Consider the following 12028-nt stretch of genomic DNA (forward strand, 5'->3'; position numbering starts at 1 on the left):
TGTTTCTCAATGGATGCCTGAGACACACTAGTTCTACCTTTTGTAGTAAAACAAAATATGTGATGGATGGTTGGTATTTATAGCTTGGGAATTTTTTAATCAATACTGAGTAGCTACTCAAATAGAAATGTATAGCTTTATCCTCAATTTATAGTACTATACTAGCAGTACTACTAAGAGGTGCTAGAGAAAAAGGTTCAGACAGTGGATATAAAAAGTCTACACACCCTTATGAAATTGCAGATTTTTGAAATGTAAAGACAGAAATAACAACATAAATGTCAGACTCTATCCATCTTTAATGTGACCTTCCAACAAAGAAAAATCCAGGGAAAAAACAAATAGTTAATTATTAGGAACATTAAAAAAAAACCCACAACACCACACCCTACAACACACACAAAAAAAACTGTAATTTAATTTGTTTGCCCCTGACCCTTCCTATCGAAATGTCACAGAAAAAGGTTACTGCCAGAACTTCTGCCCTCAGCACCAAAGGGCCAGAAACCAATAGGAAACTTACAGTTAGTTACATGACCACTGGTTTGCTATTTTGAACCCTCCTTTGATCATCATGGGGTGTGTACATAGCAACTGTTTCCACTCTTGAAAAATCCCAGAAAAGCACGTTTCTGCCATTTCCCATCCAATACGAAACATTTATTTGCAATTGTACATGAGCAAAAAAATGCATTATCATGCCCGTGCAGTGCACTGAACAAAAGGTCAACTTTACGAGGAAGGGAAGGCCATCCCATAATTTTAAAACAAACCTGGCTGAAAAGAAGCAGGGATGGCGTGTTGGACCAATGTTATCAGCACTTGTGGACCAAGACAACACAGATCGCTGGCCTCGGGATGAAATCCAATGACAGTGTTTTCCGTCTTGTTAAAACCCAGTTCTAGAGTTTCTGCCATGTCCCTCTGAGAGACTGGAAATATGGTGTATTCTTCGAAGCAACTCGTGGTTCAAAGTTGCTGTGGAGAGTCAAGATAATGTTCAAAAAATGACAGGAGGGGTTCAAAGGTTTGACATACACACAGGTTGCAGAATATACAGGATCTGGACTGGGAATACCTATTGTGCATCAGCTTTTGCAGTTAAAGGTAAACTGTCTGGTATATTGAGTTTTGTTCCTAAAAATGGATGGTTTAAAAGAGTATAGACATTTAGAGTTTAAAGTGTTCCCTATTTGAGTCATTTACGTTACTATGATTTTGTTTATGTATCGCTTTTTGTGCACGGTAGGTTGTATCATTGTACATTGTACACTATAATTTAGCCTACTAATTGATGTGTTTCTGTTAGGGCAGTGACAATCCACACCTCCTGAATAGGGGTATTGTTAGTCATGATTCAAAAACCGTTGTTTTGATGCAGATCATGGTGGTCGAAGCCTAAAGGAAAATGAGATTCGGTATGTATTAAAAATGTTGAAACTCACGTGACATGCATGCAACTCCCACAGGTTTATGCATGGAAACTTCATTGTGAAACAACATTAGCTCATTGGTCCTTGAATTCAATTAGATTGTGACAATTCATTACTTTCAGTTTACCTTTCAGTTTAGATGCATTAAACTAGCACCTGCTAGACTGTTTACATGTGCTATTTATTACATTTCTAATGTTCCTTTTTTCAAGCATATTCCCCCACAATTAGACAGTACATGGTAGTATCTGTAGCTAAACAATGAAGACTAAATCACAGTAGCCACATTGTACAGCTAGCAAACAAAACTTTGTCACGGGTATGAAAGATATGGTCAAGTCGAATCAAAACACTTTTTTCAGGTGGCTAAGTGAGCAGTACTTTCGGTTACGTTTCACCGATATTGTGATTTAAAAATCTGTAGTGATTAATAAATGTAGCGCCGCACGGGGCGCTTTCGTTCTCAACATGAGTGCAGCGACGCAGGCAGTAAGGACTCGGAAGAACTCTTTCTGGTGTGCGTTATTACGTAAACGCAAGAGTCAGCCGGTGTGGAGTTACAGCTTACACAGCCCATTATTCACTGCCTGGACCCCAAAAGCTCAATAATTTGCTCGAAAATCGCTGCCATGGAATCAAAATCTATCAAGGAAACCGAGAGAACGTGCGTTCTGTGTTGCCAGGACCTCGATATTTTCGCCCTGGGGAAATGCGATCACCCGGTCTGTTACCGCTGCTCCACCAAGATGAGGGTTCTCTGCGAGCAGAAATACTGCGCCGTCTGCCGAGAGGAGCTCGACAAGGTACGTCCACTCCCCTTCACTAAAGCGTGGTGCGGGATCAGGACAGCGAAGGCCTTGTGTTTAGCGAGCTAGCGCTAAGGATACTGTTAGCCTGTCGATATTAAGACAAATTTCTGCATAGGTAGAGCACTAGCTAGCTAACGTATGCTGCTAACTATCAGCTGAAACGGTGGGGACATACATCTAGCTAACGGAAGATAATAGTTCACTGTTTTAACACTGACTGCGAATTCATCCATTCTGACGTTTCACGGTCGCTAGTTAGCCAGCCAAGTTGACGAGCTAGATAGATAACTGGCAAGGAAACGTTACCTAACGTTAGTTGTTATTTTTCAGTTTCAGGGCCTGGCCTTCCTCATAGAAAATGATTAACATTAGCAATAAAGTGACAGTCTATTATGTTACACTTCTAAATGCTTTTTAGAGCGAGGATTCAGGGCCCAGTTTATTGGAAGTGCTGAAGTGTCAAGTTTTGATATCCCAGCTGTAGCTAGGTAGCTAGCTAGCTAACGAACACTGACTACTCTAAGCCAGCAAGATAACGTTTAGCTAGGTAGCTAGCTACAGTAGCCAGCTATTTCGGGGGTGATGAGATGACTAGCTAGCTAGGTCACTGTCGGTATTTTGGAAGGCAACGTTAACACTTGCTGACAAGCTAGACAACCAGTTAGTTGCTAGATTAAATGAGTTTCAAAACTAGTTAGCCAGCAAATGTCGAAATCAACTCAGTGCTGTAAACGTCAGCAAACTAGTTACGTGTGTCGCAAACGTAGACAATGTGTCCTTTAAACATTAGCCAGACTAGATAACTGGTGTAATCAGCTTCGTCGCGTCAGATGTTACCTGGCTACCCAAGTATCATCGACGTAGTGTGACACACCGGAATGACAGATAACTTAGTTAATCTAGATATGGGCATTTTCCAAGACAGATAGCTAACCATCCGTTCTTAGACAGTCTTATGCTAAATAGAACCAACGCTTGCAAGGTGTATCTACACGCCGTAGTGTCTGAATAACTAATGAATTGGTCGACATGATAGATTGCCCCCCCCCCTCCCCCCCGCTCTCCATATGAATGCATTTAGCTATAAAGGTGCAAGGAGTTTGAAATAAGTAATGACTCGGTGCGATGACACTAATGCTTTCACTCAGGGAACTGTTTTCATAAACCTGCTGTTTAATAGGGGTTCTCATTCAGAAATGTTAACGAGAAAGAATAGGAGTCTGGTTTTTGAACTTAAGTGGTTCCTTACGTTCTTTGTGGTGCAAATGTCAGGAAAATCAGTCAAAAAGTAATTTTGATCATAAATCGGGTTTAACATTAAACTTTTGATGTTTTCATTTTTAGGTTTGTTAAAAAGGTTAATTTTATGTCAGGGCCAATCTCTTCCCTACATGTAGACCTACTTTTCCCTTTTTCCAATTATCTTCATGAACCTCTCCTCTATGTAGGATGACACCGTTTCTTTTTTCCAGGTCATCTTTGTCAAGAAACTTGAACCGTTTGCTGCAATAGCCTCCCAGCAGTTTCAGTGTGAGAAGAAGTATGACATTTATTTCAGTGATGGCAAGATTTACGCACAGTTCAGGTATGGACAGCTCAGGAATATGCTATGATTTGGCAAACTGAAACCAAAGTGAGAAAACAAGACATGAAAAGAGAGGGCACATCCTTCTGCCTCTGTTTTACATCTTGTGCTCTCCATGATTGCACATCTTATGGCACGGTTAAACACTCATTGTTGTCCTCTCTCTAAATCTAGGAGGATTCTCCAGTCTGAATGTCCACAGTGCCCAGAACCAAAAGTGTTTTCTAAGTTTGAGGAGCTGGAACAGCACATGAGGAAACAGCATGAGCTCTTCTGCTGCAAACTGTGTGCAAAACACCTGAAAGTAATGCCTCTTTCAGTAAATTATCAGACACATAGACATGATGCCTTGTGTTGTTGGGCAGCTGGTAGCCTAAATTTCTTTGGTACTTTCTGCAATAGTGCTCACTTCCGCTATGTGTCACCCCTCAGATATTCACTCATGAGCGAAAGTGGTACAATCGGAAAGACTTAGCCCGGCATCGAACTCAAGGGGACCCTGACGACACCTCCCACCGTGGACATCCGCTCTGTAAATTCTGTGACGACCGGTACCTGGACAATGACGAGCTGCTGAAACACTTGAGAAGAGATCACTATTTCTGCCATTTCTGTGACTCTGATGGAGCTCAAGAATACTACAGGTATTCAGGCTGCTTTCTTTTCAACAGCTGATTGAAGCCTCAAGAAGATGTTGCATTAGCACAGGATGCGTGTTAAATTTTAAGTGGTGGAAGTGGAAAATGTCAAAATAAGTCATTTAGGTTATTTGCTTTTATTTACTGTCATTTTCAACTTGTGCTGTTTCTTAAAGAAACCCAGTCGATTGACTGAATTGGCCATATGCCACAGAAAATGTGCCAAGGGTGTTGTTTGGGACCTGACAGTGTTTTTTTTTGTTGTGTAGCGATTATGATTACCTTCGCCAACATTTCCGAGAGAGCCACTACCTGTGCGAAGAGGGCAGCTGCAACACAGAGCAGTTCACCCACGCCTTCCGGACAGAGATTGACTACAAGGCCCACAAGGCTGCCGCCCACAGCAAGAGCCGGGCTGAGGCGCGGCAGAACCGGCACATAGACTTGCAGTTCAGCTATGCACCCCGACATCCGAGGAGGAATGATGGTGAGGAGAGGAGCACTGACTTACTCTGTGCTTGCAATCTGATTATGGAGAACCCTCTTTGGGCTTCAAGTTTAACACAAACGTGCGTGCGTCAAATGTGGAGCTACGGTTGGGAAAGGGAGGGGGAGTATTTTAAAGCCATTACTAAGAGTGCATTGGGTCTTGTGCTCTCAGTTATTGGGGGTGAGGACTATGAAGAGGTGGACCGCTTCAACAGGCAAGGGAGGACCGGAAGAGGAGGGGCCAGGGGATCCCAGCAGAACAGCAGAGGGAGCTGGAGATACAGCAGGTAAGTACCGTGAGCACCATGGGCACTGACACACTCTATCTGAGCTGTTGTGTTAGTGTTACGTACCTGTTGAGTCGCACAAGTGAAGAGAGTGCAATACCGCACTCCTGTGATGTGCATGGTCACTTGCCGTTACTGAGAACATGAGTTGTATGCAGGGAGGAGGAAGACCGGGAGATAGCAGCTGCTGTCCGAGCCTCTGTAGCCGCCCGCAGACAGGAAGAAAAGAGACAAATCCAAGAGCGGGAAGTCCAAAAGGCTCGGAAAGAGGAGACCATGGACACAGACGACGGACGAAACCACAGGAGTGCTACCAAGCCTCTGGGCGAAGCTCAAGGTAGGGCAAGTACTGATTGACCAAAGAGGAGCATTGCTGAAATTATGACTATGAAACTATTTGAAATATAATGCACATATGCTTAAATGTGCTGCTCTCACCCACACAACTGTATTTTCATGGTTTGAAAGAGGTCTGATATTATCAGCATTGTTTGTGTTTTAGGTCCCAAGGATGCACATAGATCTCTTCCTGCCAGTGGGCCTCTGCAGGGGGATGATTTCCCAGCTTTAGGGGCTACAGCAGCACCACCACCCATTCCAAGGTATATTATCCAGACTTTGTCCAGAGCAGTTATAGGGTGTCTGTAACAGTGCTAATTAAATATCCAGTATTACAAGGCAGACAAATATGAAACCTGCAGGGGCAAACTGAGTTGTTATAGACCTAACAACAGTTTCCTGCCGGTAATTACACTTTACACATCCCTGTTCATGTTGTCAGTAAAAGCAAATTTTGACTATTGTGTGTTGTTTTTGTGTTGATTTACCAAGAACACAAAACCTGGTCAATATTTTAGTTGTGCAATGTGTAAAATTATGGCTTCAGATCTGTCATGAAGAGCTCTGTGCCTGTGCATAAGAGGAGGAAATAAGTAGGGTGAGAAACAGGGTTACAGGTCGTCAGACACAATATTCCTTTTCTGTCGGCCCATTTATTTTTAGCTCTGAAGGATTATGTCGGATTTTGAGTTCTGCTTTGACATGTAATTGATGTGAAGCAGCTAACTTCCTGTTGTGTTCCTCTTTTCCAAGCATGATCAAATCAGCTCCTGTCAAACTGAAAGAAGATGATTTCCCTAGCCTGTCCAGTGCCACAGTGGCTTCACCCATGACCCCAGCCTACACGGCACAGCCCCGGAAACCCTCCTCCTTCCAGGACGAGGACTTCCCAGCGCTGGTGTCCAAAATCCGACCTCAGAAGCCAGTAGGCAACACCACCTCAGCTTGGGTCCAGGGTGGCAGCAAAAATGCAGTCCAGACGTCCAAGGTGGCACCCAATCCCGCACCACCCTCTGTTGCCTCTGCCAACCCCCCGCTGCCCTCCCCTGGTACCACTCCGCACAAGAAGAAGACCACTGCGGGGGGGAGCAAAAAGGCCCCTCCCAAAGTCAGGTCCACGTCTTCGTCCGAAGAAGAAGACCTCCAGCCTGGCAAGACCACTCAGGAAATCCGCAGCGTGCCCACTATGCTGGACATTTCATCCCTGCTTATGGGGAAGTGCTCCGCCCAAACCGGCCCCAAGGCGGGCAAAAGAAAGAAGCAGCCCACCTCTTCGTCGCCAGGCACGCCCCCCCTCACCGTGGAGACGGTCTCCAGCATGGCACAGAAAGAGAATGTCCCAGAGACTAAGCAGCCCCCTGCCAACATTCCCAAACCTATAGCCGCCCCAAAAACAAACCTGTTCATTAACGGGCACATGGACAAGCCGTCGGAGAACAACAGCCCTACACTTCCCAAAGAGCCTCCTGGACTGGAAAAACAACCTGCCTCTATTGCGTGCTCACTTCCTGAGGAAGAGGAGTTCCCTGCCTTGCCTTCCTTGCCCAAGAAACCACCTCCAGGTATGTACAGTATGAAATGTTTTAGTACCATCCATTGGTGTCTGCATTTTGAAGGACAAAAGCACTCTGTTGCATTCAGTTTTCAAGTATTTTTTTCAACCAAATGGAAAATGTTTGGCAGGATTCAAAAGTGCATTTCCAATGAAGAGCACCCAGAGCAGCGTACCAGGTCCTCCACCAGGGTTGGCAGGCCCTTTCAGCAAACCTCCTCCTGGATTCACTGGCATCCCTTTGAATGCAAATGTGGTGGAACATGCCATTCCGACAGTCATCGAGTAAGTACATTAATCTTTTTAGCATGCAAACAGAAGTCCACAGGGGGGCAGTGTTCAGGCAATGTTCAAATGAAAACGGTATCCAAGTGAAATATGAGCAGTGTGTGCTGCCAAAGTAACTGCATGGATACTGAAGTAGTACTGTGAGCTCATTTCTTTAAGATCAGTCTCATTCATCTGTATTTTATATTGCAGAATGTTAATTGATTGTTACACATTGCCATTATGTATGAATGTTGTCTCCATTATTGGAATAAATCCTTATTCTCTTGCATTTTTCTTACGTTACAGACCAACACACACACCCAGGACCTACCTCGTACCAGAGAATTTCCAGCAGAGGAACATGGATCTCATACAGTCGATAAAAAATTTCCTTCAAAATGATGAGTCCAAGTTCAATGAATTCAAAACCTATTCAGGCCAGTTCAGACAGGTAATTTCTTTTGGCCAGTGGGGGGAGCAGGACTACTGTACTTGCTTGACTTGTCACTGGGGAAAAGTAATAAATTGTAGCTATGCACTTCCTGCAGCTGGCAGTATCAGGGCAGATTAATGAGAATGGCAATCATCGTCAATGAGCGATTCCCTCTTCCTGCAGTTTTATGAGATCGTATCGGCACAGTGGCCCAGTGTAAGCTTGTGTCATGTTGTGTGATCATTCCTCTGACCAGTGTTGCTTCTACAGGGTGTGATCTCTGCAGCCCAGTACCACAAGAGCTGCAGGGAGCTGCTGGGAGAGAACTTCAAGCGGGTCTTCAACGAGCTGCTGGTGCTCCTCCCGGACACGGACAAGCAGCAGGAGCTCCTTGCCGCCCACGGGGATTTCAAGGCCCTGGAGAAGCAGACAGGCAGCAAACCCAAGAAAAACAAAAAGAACGCCTGGCAGACGGGCACCACCAACAACAACCTGGAGCTGGACTGCCAGATCTGCCCAACCTGTAGGCAGGTGGTGGCCCAAAAGGACTTCAGTTCCCATAAGACCATGCACATGGGAGACGAGGACTTCCCCTCCCTGCAGGCCATTAGCAAAATCATAAGCTAGCCCCTGTTTCATCACCAAGGTCAGATTCCTGCCTGGGGCCCAGGGTTACCTACAGCATAGGAACAAGCGCTTTTTCAGGTTGAATAGTGCTAGGGAGGAGATGTGGATCTCACAAATACAGCAGAGTGCTTCTGAAAGTGAAGGAGAACAGGCGTTGTGGGGTGGGAGCAGAAGTAGCTTTTTTTCCAAATGTGGCTGATCAATTAAAGAGTAACAATGCAAACAAACCTGACTTCAGTGGCTGTCACTGCTGCTTCAAGTACGCTCCTGGCTGAATACTTTAAGGAGAACTGGAATGATTCAGGTTCCGAAAGGAGTCATTTACTTGAAAGTGTTGTCACAAATGTTTATATTTTATTTTTTATCATTTCCTGTGTTGAAGCCTGGATATCTTTGCATATTTTATTTAGAATCTAAATCTTGTACATTTGCTTGTAAAAAGAACATCAGTATTCAGAAACTTTTTTCATTTAATACCTATTGCAAGTGTGCACAACAAGCATGACTTTATGCTGAAAGCAAGGCCTGTAAGAATCGGTCTACATTTTTGTTAATTTCACCTATTTTCCACAATTTTGTTTTAGAGGGATCTGTTATACCTTACCACTGTCAATATATTACGTGAGCAAAAGACACAACACTGTAGTCTTGCACGACTTCAGGTGACTTATTTAAAAATGTGTCAATTTACAAATGCTGATCTTTTTCCTTTTCAAGCCCTTTAATTTAGTCATTTTGGAAATGGGCATGCATGCCACCAACAATGGGGTTCACTGAATAACCTGCTTAAATGGCTGGACCTGAGCAACTCATAAGCCACAGACTGCAGTTTTATCTGCTAGTGCTAGCAATGCTATTTAGACAGGCATAGAGAAACGGTGCCAGTTTATTTTTCTTCCACGGAACACTTTATTTTTTCCATGGTTTTTGCATATTATAACCAGGAAACAACCCTAACATGACACATAATAAAGGTATGACTTTTCACTGCAGGTCATGAATCCGGTTTCCATTCTTACCATTTCAAACCAAACTGGAGGCTGCTGCCAACCTCACTTTTAAAGAGGTGTTTTGTGTGTTTTTTTTTTTCCTATGAAGGTACTGAGTCTTTGTACAGCTTCTAACCAAAAATGTTGGGAATGAAGTCCTTGGAAATTTAGAACTGATTAGATGCTTAATTTGGGATATATGGATGTACTACTGCAGATAATGAAAACAGGAAAGACCAATGTGTGTGGCTCCTGTTTTCATGTCACAATCCTTATCTTAGATTCAAGTGACATTTCACTGCAATTCTCTTGGTGTAAAATTAGGATTAGATTGGTGGGAGTTCACTACACCTTAAATCCAAATGATTTTATTGTGTTAAACGTGGTCTTTATCCCAGCAGTAGAGACTAAAGCCTATTGCCTGTACAGCATCTCTATTACATTCTGATTCTGAAGTGTATATTTATTTTTCATTAACTTTAACTGGTGGTTTGACTTATTGCTGTGTACTAATCTAAGGAGCTCTTTTCTGTATCATCATTCCATAAAGCTCCAATTTAGCTAACCACAAAATCCATTGTTTTAAGCAGGTGGGGCTGCAGAAAAAAAGTTATTCTCGAATCAAGTTATTTTGACCATTTTCCAAAGACATATTGCAAAGTGTTCAAACTGTTCACGCAGCCAGGATTTCTGTTTTCTTCACAAACATTTACACATCTCCTTTTCAGGAATATAGACATTCTGCTGTTTTTCACTGAAACTGCATAGATGAAGTAACACCAACCATTTGTATTTTGTAAAGAGTGCCAATAAAAAGCGGTAATATCAGTGTCGTCCTCTTGTTTTCAAGTCATGTTCAATGTCGCATCATTTTCCAGAGCTTCTGACCAAAAAATCTGACCTGTGCTTGTATTATTGCCTTTAGTTCTTTAACTGTTTTTCGCATTCACGTAGCCGTGCATCAATGAAATAGATTGATCCTCTTTAAAAACAGGTTTGTTTTATTTTCATGATCTCAAAGACAAGTGCAATCCAAACAAACGCAGTTTGAGAACCAATGGTGCTTGCTAACTATACCTTTTACAGAAAAAATGGGTCATTATGCCTGAGGAAACAAAAAAACTTTTTTTTAATTAACCCATGCTGTAAAATTGGTCCAAGTATTTTAACAAGAGTGCATTATCAGTACAGGAAACACAAGACCTTGAACAGTTTCATAAACAGTCCATTACGATATACTGAATTACAATCAATATCACTGTGTACATTACCCTATCTCACAGCTTACAGATACATTAGCCATGTGCTACCACAGGTTACACTAAGAACTGTTAACATGAATTTCCACACACTCCCCACCCTACCCCCCATCAGGGATTATCTCAAAAGTTGAAACATACATAGTAAAACGCATTTCAGAGGGGAGCTAACAGCATAATTCTGTTTTTAACATTTTTCTAATTAAAGGGCTGGGTTGAATGCAGGTGAGTGCAGTCATGTTTAATTTGATCTGTACTTTTAACTGAGGACTGGGAAGAACACAGTGTACTTGTTACTCCCAACAGGAAACCTTCCCTGAGGTAACTCAGAACATGATGTGTCCTTCATTTTTGCCTGCTCAACCACAAACTACGTGTGTTTTTACAGTGGATTTTACTAACCTTAATACCTAGATTTGTTGGAATAGCACGTTTATCCATTTAAAGATGAACCAGTCATTGCATCATTATTACATTATTTATTCTCTCATCAAGAGCTAAGTTCTATAATTCATACTTTCATTTACAGAGATGTGGTTACTGAAAAAAGTGCATAGTGACAAACAGTAGTCCTACTGATCAAAAATCAGTGAAAACCCTCAGTCTGTGCCATCATAACACGCGCATATACTACAGTCTATCTCCATTCATGTATACTTTCACTGAGGTACTGAGAACAGCAGTGTACTGCAGATTGACAATACAAGACAAAAGCTGCATTGTTTTCCCAATAAATTAGTATTGTCTCCTGTGCTTGTTTCAAAGTAGCGGTTCAGACTTACAAAACCTTGTGAATCAATTACATGTCTGCTCTGGTTCCGCTAACCCAGTGGGCCCTAATCAACAGCTCTCTCCAAAACTAAAAGTCACAAAGAGCCAATTATTTCTGCACATGAATTGTATTTGCTTTTTGCTTTAATTTGTGAGTAGGGTTTTTAATCACCTGAAGTGAAACAGTTCAGATAGCAGTATTGCCCTGGCATGCTGTGGATTGCCTATGCATGTACACAACTGTAGCAGTTGCCACCATTTCCTGTAACCAATATGAGAAAAATGAAACTGTATTATGTGTATTTTGTATGCGTTTGTGTATGTGTGTGAGCGCGCGTGCACGTGCATGCATTGTTGGCGAGGTACATGTCAATGATATTACCTCTGTTTGAGGAGACTGGTGAGCACTGGCATGAATTCATTCCTTGGAGCATCTAGTGGCTGAGAATTCTGAACTTTTGAGAGGATCCCTTGATTAGAACCATTGGTAAAAATGTGGTATGCAATACGATGTAGGCGTTGTGTGCTTACATTCACATTGGTACAG

At 42.7% G+C, this 12028-nt stretch overlaps 1 protein-coding gene across 1 annotated transcript; it reads left to right on the top strand.

The window, feature by feature from the left end:
- Positions 1-1946: 1946 nt before the first annotated feature.
- znf598 (zinc finger protein 598) lies at positions 1947-10279 on the top strand. The gene is made up of 12 exons (XM_036547176.1): positions 1947-2236; positions 3715-3827; positions 4002-4131; positions 4260-4471; positions 4735-4952; positions 5127-5241; positions 5400-5578; positions 5744-5843; positions 6334-7142; positions 7264-7417; positions 7709-7853; positions 8106-10279. The coding sequence occupies exons 1-12, from the start codon at positions 2063-2065 to the stop codon at positions 8460-8462; spliced, it is 2706 nt and encodes a 901-aa protein (XP_036403069.1). The 5' UTR covers positions 1947-2062; the 3' UTR covers positions 8463-10279.
- The last annotated feature ends 1749 nt before the right edge of the window (positions 10280-12028 follow it).

The sequence above is a fragment of the Megalops cyprinoides genome, chromosome 1, assembly GCF_013368585.1.
Source record: "Megalops cyprinoides isolate fMegCyp1 chromosome 1, fMegCyp1.pri, whole genome shotgun sequence".
In the NCBI taxonomy this organism is placed as follows: Eukaryota; Metazoa; Chordata; class Actinopteri; order Elopiformes; family Megalopidae; genus Megalops; species Megalops cyprinoides.

Bases quoted from the DNA above. Each gene is read 5' to 3' on its own strand.
- znf598 (XM_036547176.1), top strand. From the start codon at position 2,063: ATGGAATCAAAATCTATCAAGGAAACCGAGAGAACGTGCGTTCTGTGT. The intron at 4,132-4,259 runs GTAATGCCTCTT...GTCACCCCTCAG, and splicing joins TGTGTGCAAAACACCTGAAA to ATATTCACTCATGAGCGAAA. The intron at 5,579-5,743 runs GTAGGGCAAGTA...TTTGTGTTTTAG, and splicing joins GCCTCTGGGCGAAGCTCAAG to GTCCCAAGGATGCACATAGA.